The sequence below is a fragment of the Chiroxiphia lanceolata genome, chromosome 27, assembly GCF_009829145.1.
Source record: "Chiroxiphia lanceolata isolate bChiLan1 chromosome 27, bChiLan1.pri, whole genome shotgun sequence".
NCBI classification, from domain to species: Eukaryota; Metazoa; Chordata; class Aves; order Passeriformes; family Pipridae; genus Chiroxiphia; species Chiroxiphia lanceolata.
Genome location: NC_045663.1, coordinates 4,021,260 through 4,038,330, shown reverse-complemented (window position 1 = coordinate 4,038,330; position 17,071 = coordinate 4,021,260). Strand labels below are relative to the sequence as shown.

The 17,071-nt window shown below is 51.0% G+C and overlaps 1 protein-coding gene across 3 annotated transcripts in view; it reads left to right on the top strand.

Annotated features, from left to right (window-relative positions):
* The first annotated feature begins 447 nt into the window (after window positions 1–447).
* Window positions 448–17,071, top strand: part of MARCHF2 (membrane associated ring-CH-type finger 2) — a 33,975-nt gene continuing 17,351 nt past the window's right edge. The window contains exons 1-4 of one of the 3 annotated variants that reach the window (XM_032712358.1): window positions 1,532–3,491; window positions 4,574–4,733; window positions 12,677–12,896; window positions 16,374–16,569. In XM_032712358.1, coding sequence (XP_032568249.1) covers window positions 12,721–12,896; window positions 16,374–16,569 — 372 coding nt within the window. In that variant the 5' untranslated portion in view covers window positions 1,532–3,491; window positions 4,574–4,733; window positions 12,677–12,720. Of the gene's footprint in view, window positions 489–1,531; window positions 3,492–4,573; window positions 4,734–7,724; window positions 8,863–12,676; window positions 12,897–16,373; window positions 16,570–17,071 lie in introns of those variants that run through there. The other 2 variants (XM_032712359.1, XM_032712357.1) reach the window with 2 other exon arrangements.

The following is a 17,071-nucleotide window of genomic DNA, read 5'->3' as shown; positions in this document are numbered from 1 at the left end:
CGTAAAGTTCTGTTCCCAGGCACGGCTGTGGAAGAAGAAGGTGGGGATGGAATTCCGGACCTCCAGAGGCCGAGCGCCGGGTCCGGAGGGCTCATCCCCGGGGGCTCGGCGGGGGCCGGAGGAGGCGGCTCTGAGGGCTCCGGGCTCGGGGCTCCGCGGGCGGGGCCGGGCGGGTCCCCCGGCCCTGAGGGGGCTCGGCCGGGGGTGGGGCCTGGGTGAAGGGGCGGGGCTTCGTGTGGAGGGGGCGGGGCCTGGGCCCAGGGCGGGGCTCATGCGCCCTCGCCATTGGCCGCCGCCTGTTGCCAGCCGGGGTCACGTTGCGACGCCGGCGGGTCCCCCGCAGCCCATTGGGCGTTCCTGGCGTGGCGTCACTCGGGGCGCGGGCGGGGATTGGCGGGGGGCGCGGGGGGGGCGGGGCCAGGGCGGCCGCCGCAGCCGGCGCTGGGGCGGCGCGCGCCGCGCGGAGGGGCCGCGGGCCGGGAGCGCAGGTACCGGGGGGCGGGGGGGGCTCCGGGGCGGCCGGGCCGGCACCGTGACCCTGCCCCGCTCCGCTCCGCTCCCGGCCGCGGCGGCCCGAGGCCGGACCGAGGCGTGCAGGCCGCTGTTCCGGGGGCCCGGGAGCCCTGACAGCCCGCCCGGTGTGCCCGGCGTGTGACGCCGCCCGTGCTCGGGAGCCGGAGCCGCAGCGCGGGGCTCGGGGCCTGTCCCGGGGAGCAGCTGCCGCTGCCGCCGGTCCGGGCTGCGCCGGGTCCGCCGAGCGCCTGAGCCGCGGCCCTTCCCCTCGGGCGGGGCGGGGCCGGGCCGGGCTGGGCCGGTACCGTCCCCCGGGAGCGCCGGGGATGTCGCGCACGGACATCGCCGGAGGATCGGGGAAGCGGCGTTCGCTCCTCAGGCTCCTTTTCCCCGGGTCTAAGCCGCTGTCAGGAAAAGGTTCCGTTGCCGGCGGGCTGCCCTGCCCGTTTTTTCTCAGGTTTTGGAGCGTTCCGGTGCCCGTTTGTGACCCCCGGCGCGGTGTGCACGGGCACGCTGCCTTGCGGAGCTCGGTACAGAGCTCTCCCGAGAGAATGGGCTCAGTGTCACAGCACAGCTGAAGAGGCTGCTGCAGTTGTGTGTTGGGGCACCAGCTGCCTTCCTCCTGGTGTGAGCTTAGAGTTTGTGATGGACTTTCCACAAACTGAGTCTATCTCGTTTAGGACAGTTTTTGTGAGCCAGCTCTCTGTGACAGAGGCCAGAACAGCTGGTTTGTCGGATTTGTCCGAGGGACGAGCCTGTGACTCGTGTACAGGAGGATGAGTGTGTGACAGAAACACATGGGAGGTGTTTTTGTCACGGTCTCAAACACGGGCTCTTGTTGTATGAGCATGTTCTCGATCTGGTGGGGAGACCAAGATTAAAAACTGAGAAGCTGTGCAATGGCCTTGGGGACTCCTGTGTGCACTTAGTACCCACAGAAATAGTGCCACCAAGGTGTGGGGTGACACGTGGGGTGACACAGCTGTGCTGTGTGTGCTGCTGCCCTGAGCAGAGGTCAGGCTGCTGCTGTGTGACTCACCCTCCAGGAGGGAGCTGTGCAGATTTTACAGGCAGGCAGGTGGGATGTCACTCAAGTCAGGGGTGATGGTGGCAAACTGGAAGTGTCAGGGTTATCCAGAGTTCCACTTGTTTGTTTTAAGTGCACCATCCCTGCAGTGTCCAGGGATGGGACTGTCCTGCCCTGGTGTGTGTGATGATCTGTCAGTGAGGATGTGCTTCTCATCCCTCCCCATGCCCTTTATTTGCTTATCCCCAAGGGACTGTTTCTATCCCTCTCTCAACCCTTCCTGTTACCAGCCCTCCTTTTCCCTGGGACTCTCATTCTCTTGCTCCACTCTCCTTCCAGCAAGCATTTATCTCTGTGTTTTTCCCCTCTGACACAGTTTCTAGCACTTCCTTGGCCTTTTTCCAGGCCCTTGTTGAGAATGCCTATGGTGCTGCTGTGGTTGTCCAGCTGTGATGGCTGTGGCCCATCCCCTTTGTCCCCCTGCTCCTGGAGACATCCAGCCCCTCTTGGCTGCTGTTCACATGTGTGCAGAGTAATCCTTTGAACAGCTGCACCTGAGTCTTGGCTTTCCAGGTGTTTGAATGCTTTTCTGCATCTCCACAGGATTATGCAGGGACTGTTTGAAAGGCTGGAAGGGCCCTGTTTTCCAGGTGCATTTGAGGCTGTGATGGTGTGTCACCCCTCAGGAACGAGCTTGAAGGGAAAGGAGCTGGGACTCTGAAATCGCTTTGTCACGTGCACTGTGACAGTGAATTTAATAACTCCAGTGGAGGACACAAGGTCTAACTACCCCCAGGCACGTGCTGGGGAGTGTTTCGGGCAGCCTGCACCAGTAAGGAAGTCTTAACTTTGCCAGGGGCAGACCAGGTGGCACAGGAAGGAGCCAAGTGAGAGCCTAATGTGTGTTCCATGGGCACTGAATGCCAGCTGTGAATCTGGGGCTGTCTGTGTGTGGTTAGCTAATTAGCACCACTGGCAGCCTTTTAAGTGAAAACAGGAAAAAAAAAGACATTGGAACTAATGTTCCTTGTTTTGGATGTGTTTGACTGCTCCTTTTTTTTTGGCTGTGGATTGCAGGAGGCTGCAGGGTGAGGTCACCCCGTGCTGGACGCCAAGGGGGCCATGCAGATGAGCAGGACTACAATGTACTGACTGTGAGCAGCTTCCGACAGAGTTCTTGCCTCCATGGGTGCTGGGAGAGGGCCTTTCCTCTTCTGGGTGATTGATGCTGGCCTGCATCAAACAAGTGTTGGACATGATCTTTCCCTGGGAGGAAGTTAGTACAGTTTTTTTTGGAACAGCATGACCAAAATCAAGATAAAATGCATCCAGCACAAGCTGGGCAAGCTGAGGCTGGGTTTGTGCCCTGAGACTCTGTTAGTCCTGACTCTGTTAGTCCTGAGGTCCTCAGGATGTGACTCTGTAGTAGTTCTGCAGGCAGAGGCACGAAGTAAAATGTGCATTTTGGAGCTTTTTTAATTATTGTTTAAAATATCCTGGCTTGTCACACTAACAAACACAGGAACTTTTCTTAGAAGATGAAGGGAGGAATCAGGCATCCTCAACTATAAACTACAGAATGAGTTTATTTTTTCCCCACTTGACTTTGACTCAGCTTCGGATATTTGGAGATTTCAGAGTTTCTGTTTCCAAACTGCTTTTTTTTTCCCCTGCAGATTAAAGTTTGAACTGGTGTGTCTCTTCTCCCTCACAGTCCAGTTTTCTCTGGTTAACTTATGCTTCTGCCTGCCCTTAGCTCACACCCTTCCCACGAGAGAGGAACGGTCTCGGTTGCTGGCGCTTGTCCTCGTGGAAGCACCCTGAGCACATCTCAGTGAGTGACCCCTGAGCACACAGTGTCTGTGAGGTCCAGGACAGGCCATGAGAAGAACTAGGCCATGGGGCACGTTTCTGTGAAGGAAAAGAGCACAGCACCAAACCAGCGTGAAGGGTAGGCGAGTGTCTCTGTGAAGTTTGTTTACAGTAGGTTTCTCCAGTAGTAAAAACAACAGATTAATCTGTGCTGAGGCACAGTTTGTGGCTTATCAAGATAGTTCATGTCATGCACGTGAGCAATACCTCCCCAGGCTTGGTCTGGGTCTCTCCCCAGCTCTGACTGCAGCTCCCATTCCCCAGGAGGTGCTGTTGTGCTCACTCGGTGTCTTTGTGCCCTGTTTGCTGTAATTACACCAGGTCAGCTCCAACTCATCAGCATCACAGCAGCAACACAGCCCTGCTGGGAGAGGTGCTTTGGGAGAGCACTCAGGTGCTTGTCCTGCCTGGCAAAAGTAGAGAAGTCGCCTCTTACGGGTTTGTGCACCTTCCCTGGGTGTGGAATGAGCCTCTCCCACTGTGCAGTTACAGCGTGGGAGAGCCCTAAGCACTGATGGTGAAGTGCAGAACAGTAGAGTCCTGAAGGCAGGGACTGATCCCTGTGTCCTCCAGTGAAGGGAGCAGCCTGACAGGAGCTGCCCTGACCTGCAGCTCTTCCTACCCATCAGCTGTGCAAATGCCTTCCTTGACCCAGGCATCTCTCAGGCGAGCAGTGTTACGGTTTGGAATCTCATTTGTCCCCATTTTCAATTAAAATAGGCATTTGTAAGTTTTCTTCCAAGTTTTATGTAGCAATTATGACTAAACTTTTCAATTCCTGATAGAGCCTGAGATGATTATGTGTGGTTAACCTCAAGGACAGACGTGCTGTAGCTGCTCTTGCAGTTTTAATCAGCTGTCATGAAACCAGTGATAGACTGAAGGAAACGTTCCCCTCCTGTTCCCAAAAAGAGGGAACAAGGGGCAAGGAGCAACATTGGCTTGGCAAATATAAGTACAAACAAATCAAACCTACTATCTAAAGCATTTCTCTGCGAAAAGGGGAATGCACCAAGCTCGTGCAGTCTTGACTTTAACACTGATTCCTTTTAAGCTTCGAGAGCCTGAGTCCTGTTTCAGCTGAAACCTGCTTGGGGTTAGATTTGAGAGTGGTGGGAGGGAAAACTACAATTCCAGACTTCTTAATTTATTTCCTCCCAGTTTTTCTTGTACTTCCCTGCAGACAAATCAGTCAAGGCCTCTGTCCAGGAGAAGTAGAAATGCAGCCTAAGCAAAACGTTGCAAACTGAGCTGGAGAGTGTTGCAGCCTGGATACCAGTTGTGGAGTTTCACTTAAGGATTGAGGAGGGAACTTGTAGTGGTAAGGAGTGGGCAGAAGGGAGAGAGTGGTGTAGTTGTCTGGGATCAGTGAATCCTCCTCTTTGGCTGACCATGGGGGTGCCTTCAGCTGGTGCCCACTTTGGAGCTCTCCAGAGTGGCATGATGGGTCACAGCTGCCTTTGGTGCTGCCTTTGCTGGAAAACTCCTTGAAGTGTGGGTGTGCTGAAGAGATTTGTAATATAGCTAGGTTGAAAAATAGAAATAGTCAAGTTAAACTCCAATTCAGATGCCTGTTGGGAGCTGAGTGTGCTGCCTGGTGTTGAGGGGTGGTTGCTCTGAGCAGTCAGTGAGCAGGGCTGCTGCGTGCTGGCCGTTTGTTCCAGCTCCAGTTTTTCTCCAAGCAGAGTGTTGTTGTTTGTACAACTCAGGAGGAAAACACTGAGGAAAATGCAAGTTCTTTCTGACATGGGATTCCCCATCCTGAAATAACTTTTTGCATCCTCCTGGGTCGTGCCCTCCGAGGGACTGATGGGTCCAGCGCTGTGTGGGCGCTGATGTCTTGATCTGGTGCATGTGGAACTGCTGCACTAAAATTCTGTTTCCTGATGGATTACCCAGAGCTGGAAAATCCATTTCTTCTGACTAAACCGAAACTGCCTGGCAAGTGACTGGGCAGGACTGGGGAGCTTTGGCCTTGCTGCAGAGGCTGCCTCCCTTTAGAGAGGAGCTCGCTGAAGTGATAGCGCTGGGAAGCAGAAGTGTCTTTGTGCTGCTGGTGTTTTGGTGGAGGACGTGGGTGTAAGATGTGAGAGGCCATGTGGCTCTGGTGCCTCCAGCAGGGCAGGGATGTGTTTATATCTGCTGGGCTGGCTGTTGTCCCCACTGATGGGTAGCACCCTGCAAGCAGTGCTTGGTGGGCATAACTCATTTCCTCCCCCTCCCTGATTCATGATTTCAATAAAACTTTCAAACCTTACTAATGCATCTTTCCTTCCCTTCAGAAAGACAGTGATAAAATGCAGAGGGAGGTGGGTGCTGGGTCTGTGTAACTGGATTATGTGGTGAGTTGTGCTGCTATTCACCTCTAAAAGCTGATGACTTTTGAAATCCTCAGAGGAGCCGCAGGTGTTTCTCACGTCCCAGCTGGTTTTCAGTTATTTCCTCATGAAACTTGTATTCATATGGCTGAATTTTGTTTGGAGATACCCTCTGCAAAGAATTTTCTTCTAGTGTTGCAATTCGGATTTCCAGATGTTGGTAATTAAAGTGCAGTAAACTTTCCTTTCATGCAGCCTTGTGGCAGATAAAGAGCCTTGGAAGATCTGAGATAACTTTGTTCATTTTGGCATTCCAGCTGTAATGCACAGCCTGATCTTTCCCAAGCACAGCAAGAAAAAAAATCATCCTTTAGGCTTCTCCTTTTTATACTGATTTTTTTTCTGAGCATGTGAGTTTGAACCTGCTTCTTTTTGAATATTGAGTAACTTTGTTATATATTAGGCAACAATCTTCTAGAAGAAAATTGGGTTGAAAAACAGTGGGGTGAACACCATGAGAGGTAGGTATCCCAAACTCAGGGGTGATAGGAGCCCTGTTGTGTCACAGCTCTGCTCTGCCCACACAAGACCCATCCCTGTGGTCTTGTTTGAAAATCAGGGTTCCCTCCTGCTGGATCTTTGCCAGCCCATGGTTTTCCAGTGCTGCAAGATGTGGAGATGAAGTGAAGCTACTGCAGATGTCGATCCAATATGCTGAGTTTTGGAGAGGAGGGATGTGCAGGCTTTGGAAAACAAGTTATTGATCACCAAGACTTGCTGCAGTGTTTTTTTGCCAGTGGGGAACAGCAGTCAGATCCTGGCAGTGTGTCTCTTCGGAAAAAAATGGAAGACTGTCTCTTCGTCTGTGTCTGGAAAACAAACCCATTTGCCATCAGACCATAACAATAATCAAGACTTCAGACAGCTTCTAGAATATGCCTAGATAGTGGATTGGGATAGAGAAGTTGTGATTGTTTATCCCCAGCAGCAGCAGTGAGTGAAGGCTGGTGCTGAGTTGTGTCACTGGAACAGTGGAGGGGCAGCCGAGCCGAGTCGCTGGCCACGGCCATGTACAAGTGTGGCCAATGCAGGAGTCCAAAAACGCTGCATCCTCGAAGCCTGTGACCTCCTCCTGGGTGCTACAGGGTTAGACTGGGAGCATGTTATGGGCATTGTAAACTCAGCCCCAGGGATGAGGCAGGGGAGGCTCTGTGGGTGCAGCGGGGCTTCACCTCTCTCACCCCTGAGCTTTGGCTGTTAAAGGTGTGGGAGGAGGTTCCTGGTGTGAAGCTTTATCAGAAAGTTCACAAGCTCCCAGAATGTTGTCCCTTGATTGTTTTGTTCTCGTGCTTTTTTGGGCTTTGTTTTGTTTTGAGCCCCTGGCTCTCTGATCCACAGCATTGCTCTGCTGGCACTGTCTGAAGTGCAAGTTAAGGCTGAAGTTTTTACAGCACCTCCTTTAGCTGCAATGACCAACCAAATGTTGCAGGTAGGGCAGGAAATTGAGGAGCTGCTGGGGAGTGAAATGCTTTCCTGTGTGCTATTTACCAAATTTTAAAATGCTTTAGAAGCTGTTGTATGGCATCAGATCTTATTTTAAGTGTTGGGTGATATGCCATAAAATGCTGTCTCACTTTTCTCACTGAACAGGGCTCCTTGCACCCTGACTTTAGGACTGTTGTGTTCAGGTGGCTTCTGAGCATAGGACTGACAAGATTTCTTCATGAGCCCTGGGCAATGGGCAAGTTGCTGATGGGTCAAGCGTGGGCAGATCCTGTGCTGGCTTTCTGGGTACTTTTAAGGTGTTCCACAGCAGACCTGCAGGGTAACTCAGGGGAGTCAGCTGATATATAAAAATCTTTATTTTTAAATAAAGAAGAAAATAATGCTGTGGTTTTCAACTCTCAGCAAGAGAGTGTATTTAAACAAACAAAACTGCAAACAAAGCCCTGCAGCAATTTGGGATGGGTTCTTGGGTTTTTTTAGGTTTTTGGTTTGTTTTTTTTTTTTTTCTTTAAATTAATCCACTTATGCAGCCTTTCAACAGTAGCAAGGAGCACTTCAGACCATTCATAGCATCCCACTCTTGTATCTCTGGTGGCAGTGTCTCAGGTGTGTAATGTGCATTAGCTGGGTGAGACAGGGTGTGTGGGAGCAGGTGCTTAGATGTGTGGAGAAAGCAGTTCTTTTTGTCTCCCTCAGGATGTGTTCAGATGGTTGTAGGGCTCAGGGTTTGGGAAATGCAGTTTTTGGGGTGAAAAGGAAAGCACTGATGTTTGGAAATGCCCTTTAGCACCTGAAAACCTTCGGTTTGCTGGTGACATTTGCAGGATCGTATGATGAGAAGACTCAGTGTCTGTGTGCCCAAATTGGCTAAAAGGGCTTTGGAAAGCAGGCTGGGTGGCCTTGCACCCAGGATCAAACATCAGCTCACGTGAGCAGCAGTCGGAGCTGATCTGCAATCAGCGAGTGGGTCACGAGATAAATTAAAAAAAAAAAAAGTCCTTGTGTACAGATGGGTGGGTTACGTTGGCAACACAACTTGTTTATCTCTGATGTGGCACTGTTGGTGAGGTGCCAGGCCTTGGTTACAGTAATCAGGGAAATGGGTTGCTCAGGAACAGACTCGGGCGCTGGCAGGGTCGTGCGTTGGGTGTTTTTCTTGGTGGAGATGTCTGGGGAAGCCGATCTGCTCAGGAGCTGAGGTGTGCACACTGCACAGGGTGGAGCTGGTTCTAGTTCCAGTTTGCTCTGGATCCAGTCAAAGCCTCAGGATTGCTCCAGGGCTTTACACTGGTTGGGATATTCATCAGTGGACAGGCCGTGAGGAGCAGCAGCAGAGCAGAACCATAACCTGCACCTTCCCCACTGCTGCCACTGACTGACTGCAGCCTTCCCTGTTGGCTTTCCCACCTTGACTGTGCTTCTCCCATTGTGGCTTTGATCCAGGTGTTCATCTGGTCTGCTGTGGTTTCCCTGTATGGGAGAAATAACTGTTTTATCCATCTGCAAAGTCTAAATACGGAGAACAGAGCTGGGGGACCCTTTAGCTCCTTGACTCCTGCTTGTTCCCGCTGGCCACATCTCCTGGATGGAGGGCACTGGTCCAACCTGATCTCTGCAGTCTTTTGAGTGAGTTTTGCCCCCCTGTTGCCCTTTGGATGATACAAACTGGATTATATATGTTGTTGAGGGGACTGATGAGGGGGAATCTCTTGCTGATGTGCTCCACATAAGCCACGGAGCAGGATCCCACACCAGCACCCCAAGGTCTCTGCCTTGGAGCAGCGATGGAGCACGAGCTGCTCTTTGAGGAACTGGCTCATTTTGCTGCATGTGTTTGAGTTTTAGAGTCCTGGTGCAGAACTCGTTCTTCTGAGCCAATTTTCCACAAGCGGGGTTTGTTTTTCTTCAGTTGGAGTAATATTTACAAACTCAGCCCTTTATATCCTGGGAAGCTGAGGATACAAAATGTTGCTGAGAAGAGACTTCCGATTTATTTGATCATGTCTAACTGTGGCAGCAGAGCAGATACTGATAATAAACCTAGTGTCTTGAAGGCTTTTTTTGTTTTGTTTTTTAATGTGAAAAAGAAATGTATCCTGAAAGAATGGGCTCAGAAATCCCAGGTGCTTAGAAAAAAACAGTGTGTGGTTCAAACCAGCTGTTTGGGTCTTGTTTCTCTCTCCAGGATTTTGGCATTTCTGCTGTAAATGGAGCTTGGCAAAAGTCTGGAGCACAAGTCTGATGAGGGGTGGCTGAGGGAGCTGGGGGGTTCAGAAAAGGAGGCTCAGGGGGGACCTTCTTGCTGTCTAAAACTCCCTGAAAGGAGGGTGCAGCCAGGTGGGGATCAGTAACTTCTCCCAGTTAACGAGTGAGAGGATGAGAGGAAATGATCTCAAGCTCTGCTGGGGAGGTTTAGGTTAAAAAAATTTCTTCATAGAAAGGGTGGTCAGGCACTGGCACAGGCTGCCCAGGGCAGTGGTGGAGTTGCCATCTCTTGAGGGATTTCAAAGATGTGTGGATGTGGCACCTGGGGACACGGGTTAGTGGTGGCCTTGGCAGTGCTGGGGGAACAGTTGGATTGGTGATCTGAGAGGGCTCTTCCAGCCTGAATGATTCTGTGAACATTGGGTTTGGGTTGGATGAGCTGCTGACAGCTGTGAGGGAAGGCTGTGTGTTGATGAGCTGATCCTTCAGGGAGCCAGGCTGGGGACTGGCTTGGCTGTACACTGTGGTTCCTGTTCTGCTGGGGATGGAACCAGAACCAGAGTGCACTGCAGATGTCATCTCTGGATTTCAGTTACTTCTTCTGTAACTGTATCCATGAAAATCCTGCTGCTTTTCCTTTGGATTCACTGAGTGGTGTGAATCAGGTATTAGAGCAGTGACTTCAGGTCCTACCCTGGGATGAACCCCAACGAGGAAACACCAAATAACCTGTAACAGAAACCTGTGTGTTTGCTGAAGAAAGGCAGGGTGGCCATTCCCTTCCAGCCTGAGCAGGGCTGCCAGGGCAAGGCCATGGGGCTGCCTGAGTCTGTCAGATGTGGAGCACAAAGAGCCTCAGTGTAAATACTCCCAGGACACAGGCAGTGAGGGCAGTTTTATTCCAATACACAAAATGGCCCTTTTTCCTCTGGACTTAGAAATAAACAACGTTTTGGCCGAACAAATGGAACAGACCTTTTTATTAAAAACATATATCCTTTCATGCCTGAGTCAGTAAGAGGTTGTTAAAACTGAAATAACTCCTTAACTTGTAGAGCAGCTGACTTAAGTCATTCCAACAGCATTTGTCATCTTGGTTTTTGCTCCTTAAAGCTGGAGTGTTTGTAGCCTTTTTTTTAAAGAGGAGAGCAATAAGAAAAGTGGCTCTAACCCTGTGTGCTCTTTGCACAGGTGGAGAGAGAGGCTGAATGTGTGAAGTTAATTTTTAAGTTGATGAAAAGATTCACATTTGTTTGGATGGGGATTGACTTGCCCACAAGCTCAAGCTTATTCCTGTTCAGGTGCAGAGGAAGGATTACAGATAGTTATCAAGAGCAGCTTTAATAAAGAGATTAGAAAGTCTTCTATTAGAAATTAGAAAATATTCTGTAAAATAAGGGGATGCTACCAAAGTTGGCATCTGGTGCTGAGACACCACTGAAGGGCTCTCTCCCTCTTGAACATGTGTACATGAAGGAAGCCATCCTGACAGATGAAGCCCTTGGTTGTGTGAGAGTTTCTTGATTTCCAAGATGGGAAAAAACCCTTGTGCTTACCCAAGTCAGTGTGTTCAGGGCTGCAGGGGTCACATTCTTGTATTGGCTTTTTGTTTTCTTCTTCTGTAGTGTGGCCAAGCCTCCAACCAGGAAGAAGCCCTTATTTTCTTTAGCTATTTTAGTTTGATTTTGGCTTAGTTAAACCTGACAAAACTGTAGTTTCATGGGAACGTTTGACTCCTGTTGTGCACAGACATCTCTAAACAAAAGACCCTTTCCTTGGATGGGATGGTGAAGGTTTGTTTGCCTGCTCCTACTTCCAGGAGACAGAGACTGCAGATTCCCCCCCCTCCTGAATTTAACAAACTTAATTCTTTTCATATTTCTTCTTTGGAGTTGGAGTTATTTTATTTCAGGCTTCCCCCCCCCCCCGCAGACCTTTTATCCTTTTCATTAGTTTCATTCAAACTTCTTTTGTGGATTTATTTCTTTCTTGAAATCCAGCCACCAGGATGAGACAGCATTCCAGCTCTGATCCCAGCAGTGCTGGCGCTCAGGGATTACTGTGCGTGCCTTACATAAGGCAGTCCTGTTTACAGACACAGGGATTTTGGTTTTACCAGCAGTACAGTGTTGTTGGCTTGTGTTCAGCTTCTGACTCACTGTAACCCCAGCCCTTTATTTCTGCACAGCTGCCTCTCAGGGACCAGGCTAAAGACAATTGGAGAAAATAGGACTTTTCTGAATCTGCAGAGCGTTCTTGTCTTTGGGGGTGAGGTATCCCCTGCCAGGGAGGGACTCTGCTGTTGCTGGCAGCTTGGGCGAGCTGCTGCCTTGCCTCAAAGGCAGAGAGCTCTCCTGTCCACATGTGGCTCGTCACAGCCAGCTCCTGGTTTGCTGTGTTGGGCTTTTCTCTGCACCTTCTTCCTGATTCTTGCACTTGCTGTTTGATCCGTGCGTTCTCTTTGCTGGGTACATCACAGAAGTGCCGAGAACACACTGATGTGCTTTGCTGTTTGCATGTGGCTCTTGTAAAAGTCGTGATGGGTCTGAGCAGTTGAAAGGGAAAGGGGACAAGCTGGCCTGCTGCCCTTCCTTCCCAGAGAGCCCGGGGAGCACTTTCAGTGCTTTTGGGAGGCTCAGGCCCACACGTTCATTGTTGGGACGGACTGCAGGGAACGTGGAAATGTGTGCATTTCTGTAAAGAAATCTAAAAAAAGGAAAATCAAAGATGGGGTGGGGGAGCCCTTTGGGCTTGGGCGGACTTTCAAGTGCTCAGAAAGCTCCTGAATGCAGCTGAGAAGGGCCTCTCTGAACCGAGCCACGCAAATGGGTTCAGGTGCCTGTTCGGGTGAAACTTTGCTGCTTTCACAGAGAGCATGAATATAAGTTTTCAGGACAGCTCTAGCCAGAACAGCATAGGCTCATGGGGCTTCTGGTTGCCTTCCCCATCTCTGCGTTGGCACATTTGGTTTGAAAGGCTTCCTCAGGTTGAAGGGTGGGTGCCAGGAATTCTCTCCAAGAAAGGTAAATTTGCAATTCTGATCGTTAAGTTATGTAAGTAGAACATTTGGAGTCTTAATTTTATGGTAAGGCAGCCTCACAAAGCCTATTAAAGGGGACAGAAGGCTCCCAAGCCCCGTGGCCGTGGGGGCCCCAGGGTGCTGCCAGCCCGAGGAGGGTGGTGAGGGGCTGGGCTCTGCAGGGTGCTGGCTCTGACCGTGGTGCCGTTCCCGCAGGTCTCCCCGGTGCCGGTCCCGGGACAGAGGGGCCCGGAGCTGCCATGACGACGGGCGACTGCTGCCACCTCCCCGGGTCCCTGTGCGACTGCCCGGGCAGCGCTGCCCTCTCCAAGTCGGTGGAGGACTCGGACATCGGGCGCCCTCAGTACATCACCCAGGTCACCGCCAAGGACGGGCGGCTCCTCTCCACCGTCATCAAGGCGCTGGGCGCCCAGAGGTGAGGCTGCTGCAGGGACGGGGCTTGGCGTGGCCATGGCTGGGCTCTTCCCCTCTTTTGGTGGCTCTAGGGGTAGAGGGAGGCAGCAAAGTCTTGTTTTGTGGAGGAGTTTGTTGAGGGGGCTAACACTGAGTGAGCCGGATGCTTCCCTGGCCTGTGCTCCCTGCGGAGCTCACGCGGCCCCGAGTGCTGGTGGACTGGGAGTTGTGTGTTCTTTGAAGCCCCAGAGCTGTGGCTGCTCTGGGTGGGGGTGGCACGAGTGGCCTCTCGCTGTGTGCCACTGCCATGTCCTCACAGGACAGCAGTGAAGGTGGTGCCATGCTCGCAGGGCAGTGTGGTTGTTCATGGAGAAGACTGAAAGGCTGGAAGTGGAGCACAGCCCCTGCTCCAGGAAAGTCCACGGAGTGAAGGTGTGGTGTTGAGCTACAGCCCCAGGGACAGGAGGGTGTTTGTGTTGCAGGAACTGCAGCGTCCAGCTGTTGCTACAGGGAACATGTGGCAGCTTCACTGTTCAGACGCCTCCTGATGTGACTTTTTGTCATGTATTTTGAGCAGCTTCCAGAGCAGAGGACACTTGGCAGTATTGTTCAGTCCAGCTAGTGAGGACTGTCACATTCAGCTGTCTGAACAGCTGTTATTTTTTTCAATTAATTTGGCCAGATGTTGATGAGGTGTGAAAGTGGTGACTGCAGGGAAGCTGGATGAGAGTGGAGGCAAACATAACTGCTGCATCCAGCAAACCTGGAGCAGGCCAAGTGTGAGGGGAACTGGGCTTGCTCTCTGGCAGCAGACAGGCTGTGCGAGAAGGTGTTTAAACCCTTAAACTTGTGGAGGTGTAATGCTTGTGTGGGAAAACTGCCTGGGAACACAGGTTAAAAGGCCCCAACAGGATTCCTGATGTGTCTGTGTGGAGATCAGTTTGTTCCTTTTGGTGATAGTGGGTTTCAGTCCCTTCCTTGTCACCAGCACTTAGCACAGAGAAGCTGGGAGCACTGTGGCTACACTGGAATGTTGGATTAGTGATATGGTCTCTACAGCCTGCTGGAAAACTGTCTGAGAGTGCATCGTGTGGGAGTGTGACGGGGCCCCCACCCCCTCCGGATAGGAAGGAAGGAAAATGAAGTGTGATAAGAGTTTTTTTTTCACACCACTGTCAGCAAATTTTTTCGTTCTGGATTGTTTATTGGTTATATTATTGTGCTGGAAATACGAAACTTCTCAAACAGGAACAGAACAGATGAAATATCTTACAGATGCTTTTCTTAGGAAATAACAGATGCGTGAGAGCACTGGAGGCTCCGAGGGGTTGTCTTGTCCCTGTCACTAAGGCTCTGTGTGCAGGCTGCACTTTGGTGGTTCTGGTACAGCATTTTATGGCAATAAATGTTACAGAGTCATCAAATAATTCAAATTGGAAGGCAATTCCGTAGGACATCTGGTCCAGGCTCCTTTCAGAGAAAGAATGCTCAGAGCCTTTTCCGATGCAGTTTCCAGGATCTCCGAGGATGGAGTTCCCATCACCTCCCCAGACTCCTGTTGCAGGGATTGTCCTGGCTGAGGAAGTGCCCTAAATAAAAGGCATGTGAAAAGGAGGAGAGAACATGGTTGGTGGTTCACCAGTGATGTTTAACAGAGAAGGGGATGGTACCATGGGTGTACATTGCTTCACAGCTCTAAGTAAAGGTCCAACTGGGTTGAAACCTGCTAAACATTAAAAGTGGTAGAGATGTCCTGTGGTGCACCAAGACAGGAGTCTTGCTTTTCCCTTAGTGAGCTGATGTGCACTTCCTTGCTGGCTCTTCCCTTTCCTTCATGTCCCACCAACCTTTTCCCCCAGTGTGCTCCTTTTCCTTGAACTGTGCTTCCATGTCTCACTCTTGCTTTCTGTGCAAACTAATGGAAGTAGCCCTGCTGCTTTTGAAGATTGCTAAGTGCTTGCTCTTACTGTTGTGTAGCAATCCCACAAACTTCTGCAGTCAGGTGGGGGCTTTTGAAGTCAGAATAGTGGAGCGTGAACTGTGAGATGAGCTCAGTGTGGCTTTTGTTCTGGCAGCTATACATGGAAAAAGGTGATAGCTGATATTGTTCACCTGGATTTCAAGAAATAAAGATGTTCCTTTCTCAGCCTCTCCCACCCCCAAATCTGGGTGGATAACTGGTGTAAGAGAACAGTTGTGTGAAAGAAATGGCTGGTTGGAAAGTGAGATACCAGTGAGTGCTTGGTTCCCACGGTCCAGGGAACATTTTCTTCCTAAATGATATCAGTGGTGGGTAAAGAGTTGTACTGAACTGCTGAGAACAGAGAACTTTGGTGTCTAGAGCCATTTGAGGCTTCCTGGGGAGCCCAAAACATCTTCATCACAGGGCTGGCAGAGGTGGCACAAGGCTGCTGAGAAACCTGTGCCTTGGGGTGCCCCATCCCTGTTGGTGTTCCAGGCCTTGTTGGCTGGGACTTTTAAGCAACCTGGTGTAGTGGAAGGTGTAGCACTAATTGTCCACAGTCAGTGGTGCCAGTTGAAGGTGTGAGGAACATCTTGGGAACTGATGGGTGGTTCCAGTGCCATGAGCAGCACAGGCCTCCTGCAGGGAAGGTTGCAAGTGTCTCTGAATGCGTTTGATACTTCTCTTGATAAGCATCTCTGGTTCTCTGAGTTCCCAAGAGAGCAGATCAAAGATATTTGTTTGAAACTTGTGGCCAAGGAGGGGTGAGAAAGGGTTGTTGCTGAAGCACCAAGGCATTTCTGCAGCCACTGGGAGGCTGAGTGGTTGGTGATCTCTGGAGAGGTGCCCATGGGATGCCGGGCAGTTCCTGTGCTGTGATGGGCAGAGGGTTTGTATGCTGAGAGATTAGTTTGAGTGGCTGCCTGCTGTGAAATATGTTGTGTCCTTGGAGAGCTGAGCTTCCAGGGTCAGTGTAGTTGGGTCTTTAGATAGTGCTGTTCCTTACCCAGTTCCTGTCAGCCCAGGGTGCAGAGCAGAGATGGGCCAAGAGTGGGTAGGTGATCTCATAAATGTGGCTCTGATTGCCAGACTCTGGAGTGGCTGCAGGTGGCTGTGGCTACTGTGGATCATCTGGCTTTGCTGTGGTCTTCTGGTTTTGTATCAGTGCTTCAGGCTTGGTGTTGGGTCTGGTGTCAGCCCCTGCCCACTGGGAGCAGAGCTGGAGGCTGTGGGACGTGTGTGCTGCAGTGGATTCTGTGCCAGCAGAGCTGGCCAGGCTGATGTGCCAGCTTTCTTGGGTGTTGTGGTGCTCATCAACAGGGCTTCCTGATTTAACTGACCTAAAATGTCCTGGGCACCTCCATGCTCCCCTGAGACTGGTTTCTTGCTGCAGCAGGCTCCTGGCATGCTCTGCCACATGCTGCTTGCTGTGCATGTGCCTTTCCGGGGCTTGGTGGGACCAGACACTACAGCTGTGTCGTTCTGCCTGCTCTGACCATGATTTCATTCTGTTTGTCTCTTGTTCTGCCTCTTCAGTGATGGTCCCATCTGTCGAATCTGTCATGAAGGTGGAAATGGGGAGGGACTGCTTTCCCCATGTGACTGCACAGGAACACTGGGCACCGTGCACAAGAGCTGCCTGGAAAAATGGTTATCCTCCTCCAACACAAGTTACTGTGAGCTCTGCCACACAGAATTTGTTGTAGAGAGAAGACCAAGACCTTTGACAGAGGTACCACTTTCTTCCTGCTTCACTTTTATTTCCATATCATTTGAGAGAAAATGACTGATTGCCCTACTGTCCTTGTAGTTCCTGCTGTCTCCTCCTCCTCTCAATACTTTAGCACTCACAATGAATAATCATTTGGAGAGATGAAGTCTTATCAGACCAAGAGATGTAGTTGCAAATGTGCAGTAGTGATGTTTGGAGCAGCTCTTGCCCGTGACCTCCCCATGCTGGCAGGGTGCAGAGCTGCACAAGCACGGTGCTTGTGGCTGTGCTTTAATGTCTGAGCATCGAAATGCCGATGTCACCACACGACTGACTCATAAATATTCTTTTTTCCCCTCCTGGTTTTAATCTTATGTCACAGTGTTGCATTAGCGCAGCTCTCTTGCATGTGCCTTCCTTGTCATGTTCTGTTCTGAAAAGTGAGATGTGGTGATTGCTGATACTCTTTGTAAATACTTGTCTTCCCTTGGCTAATATTGGTGTGTGCTTCAAAGCCTTTGGG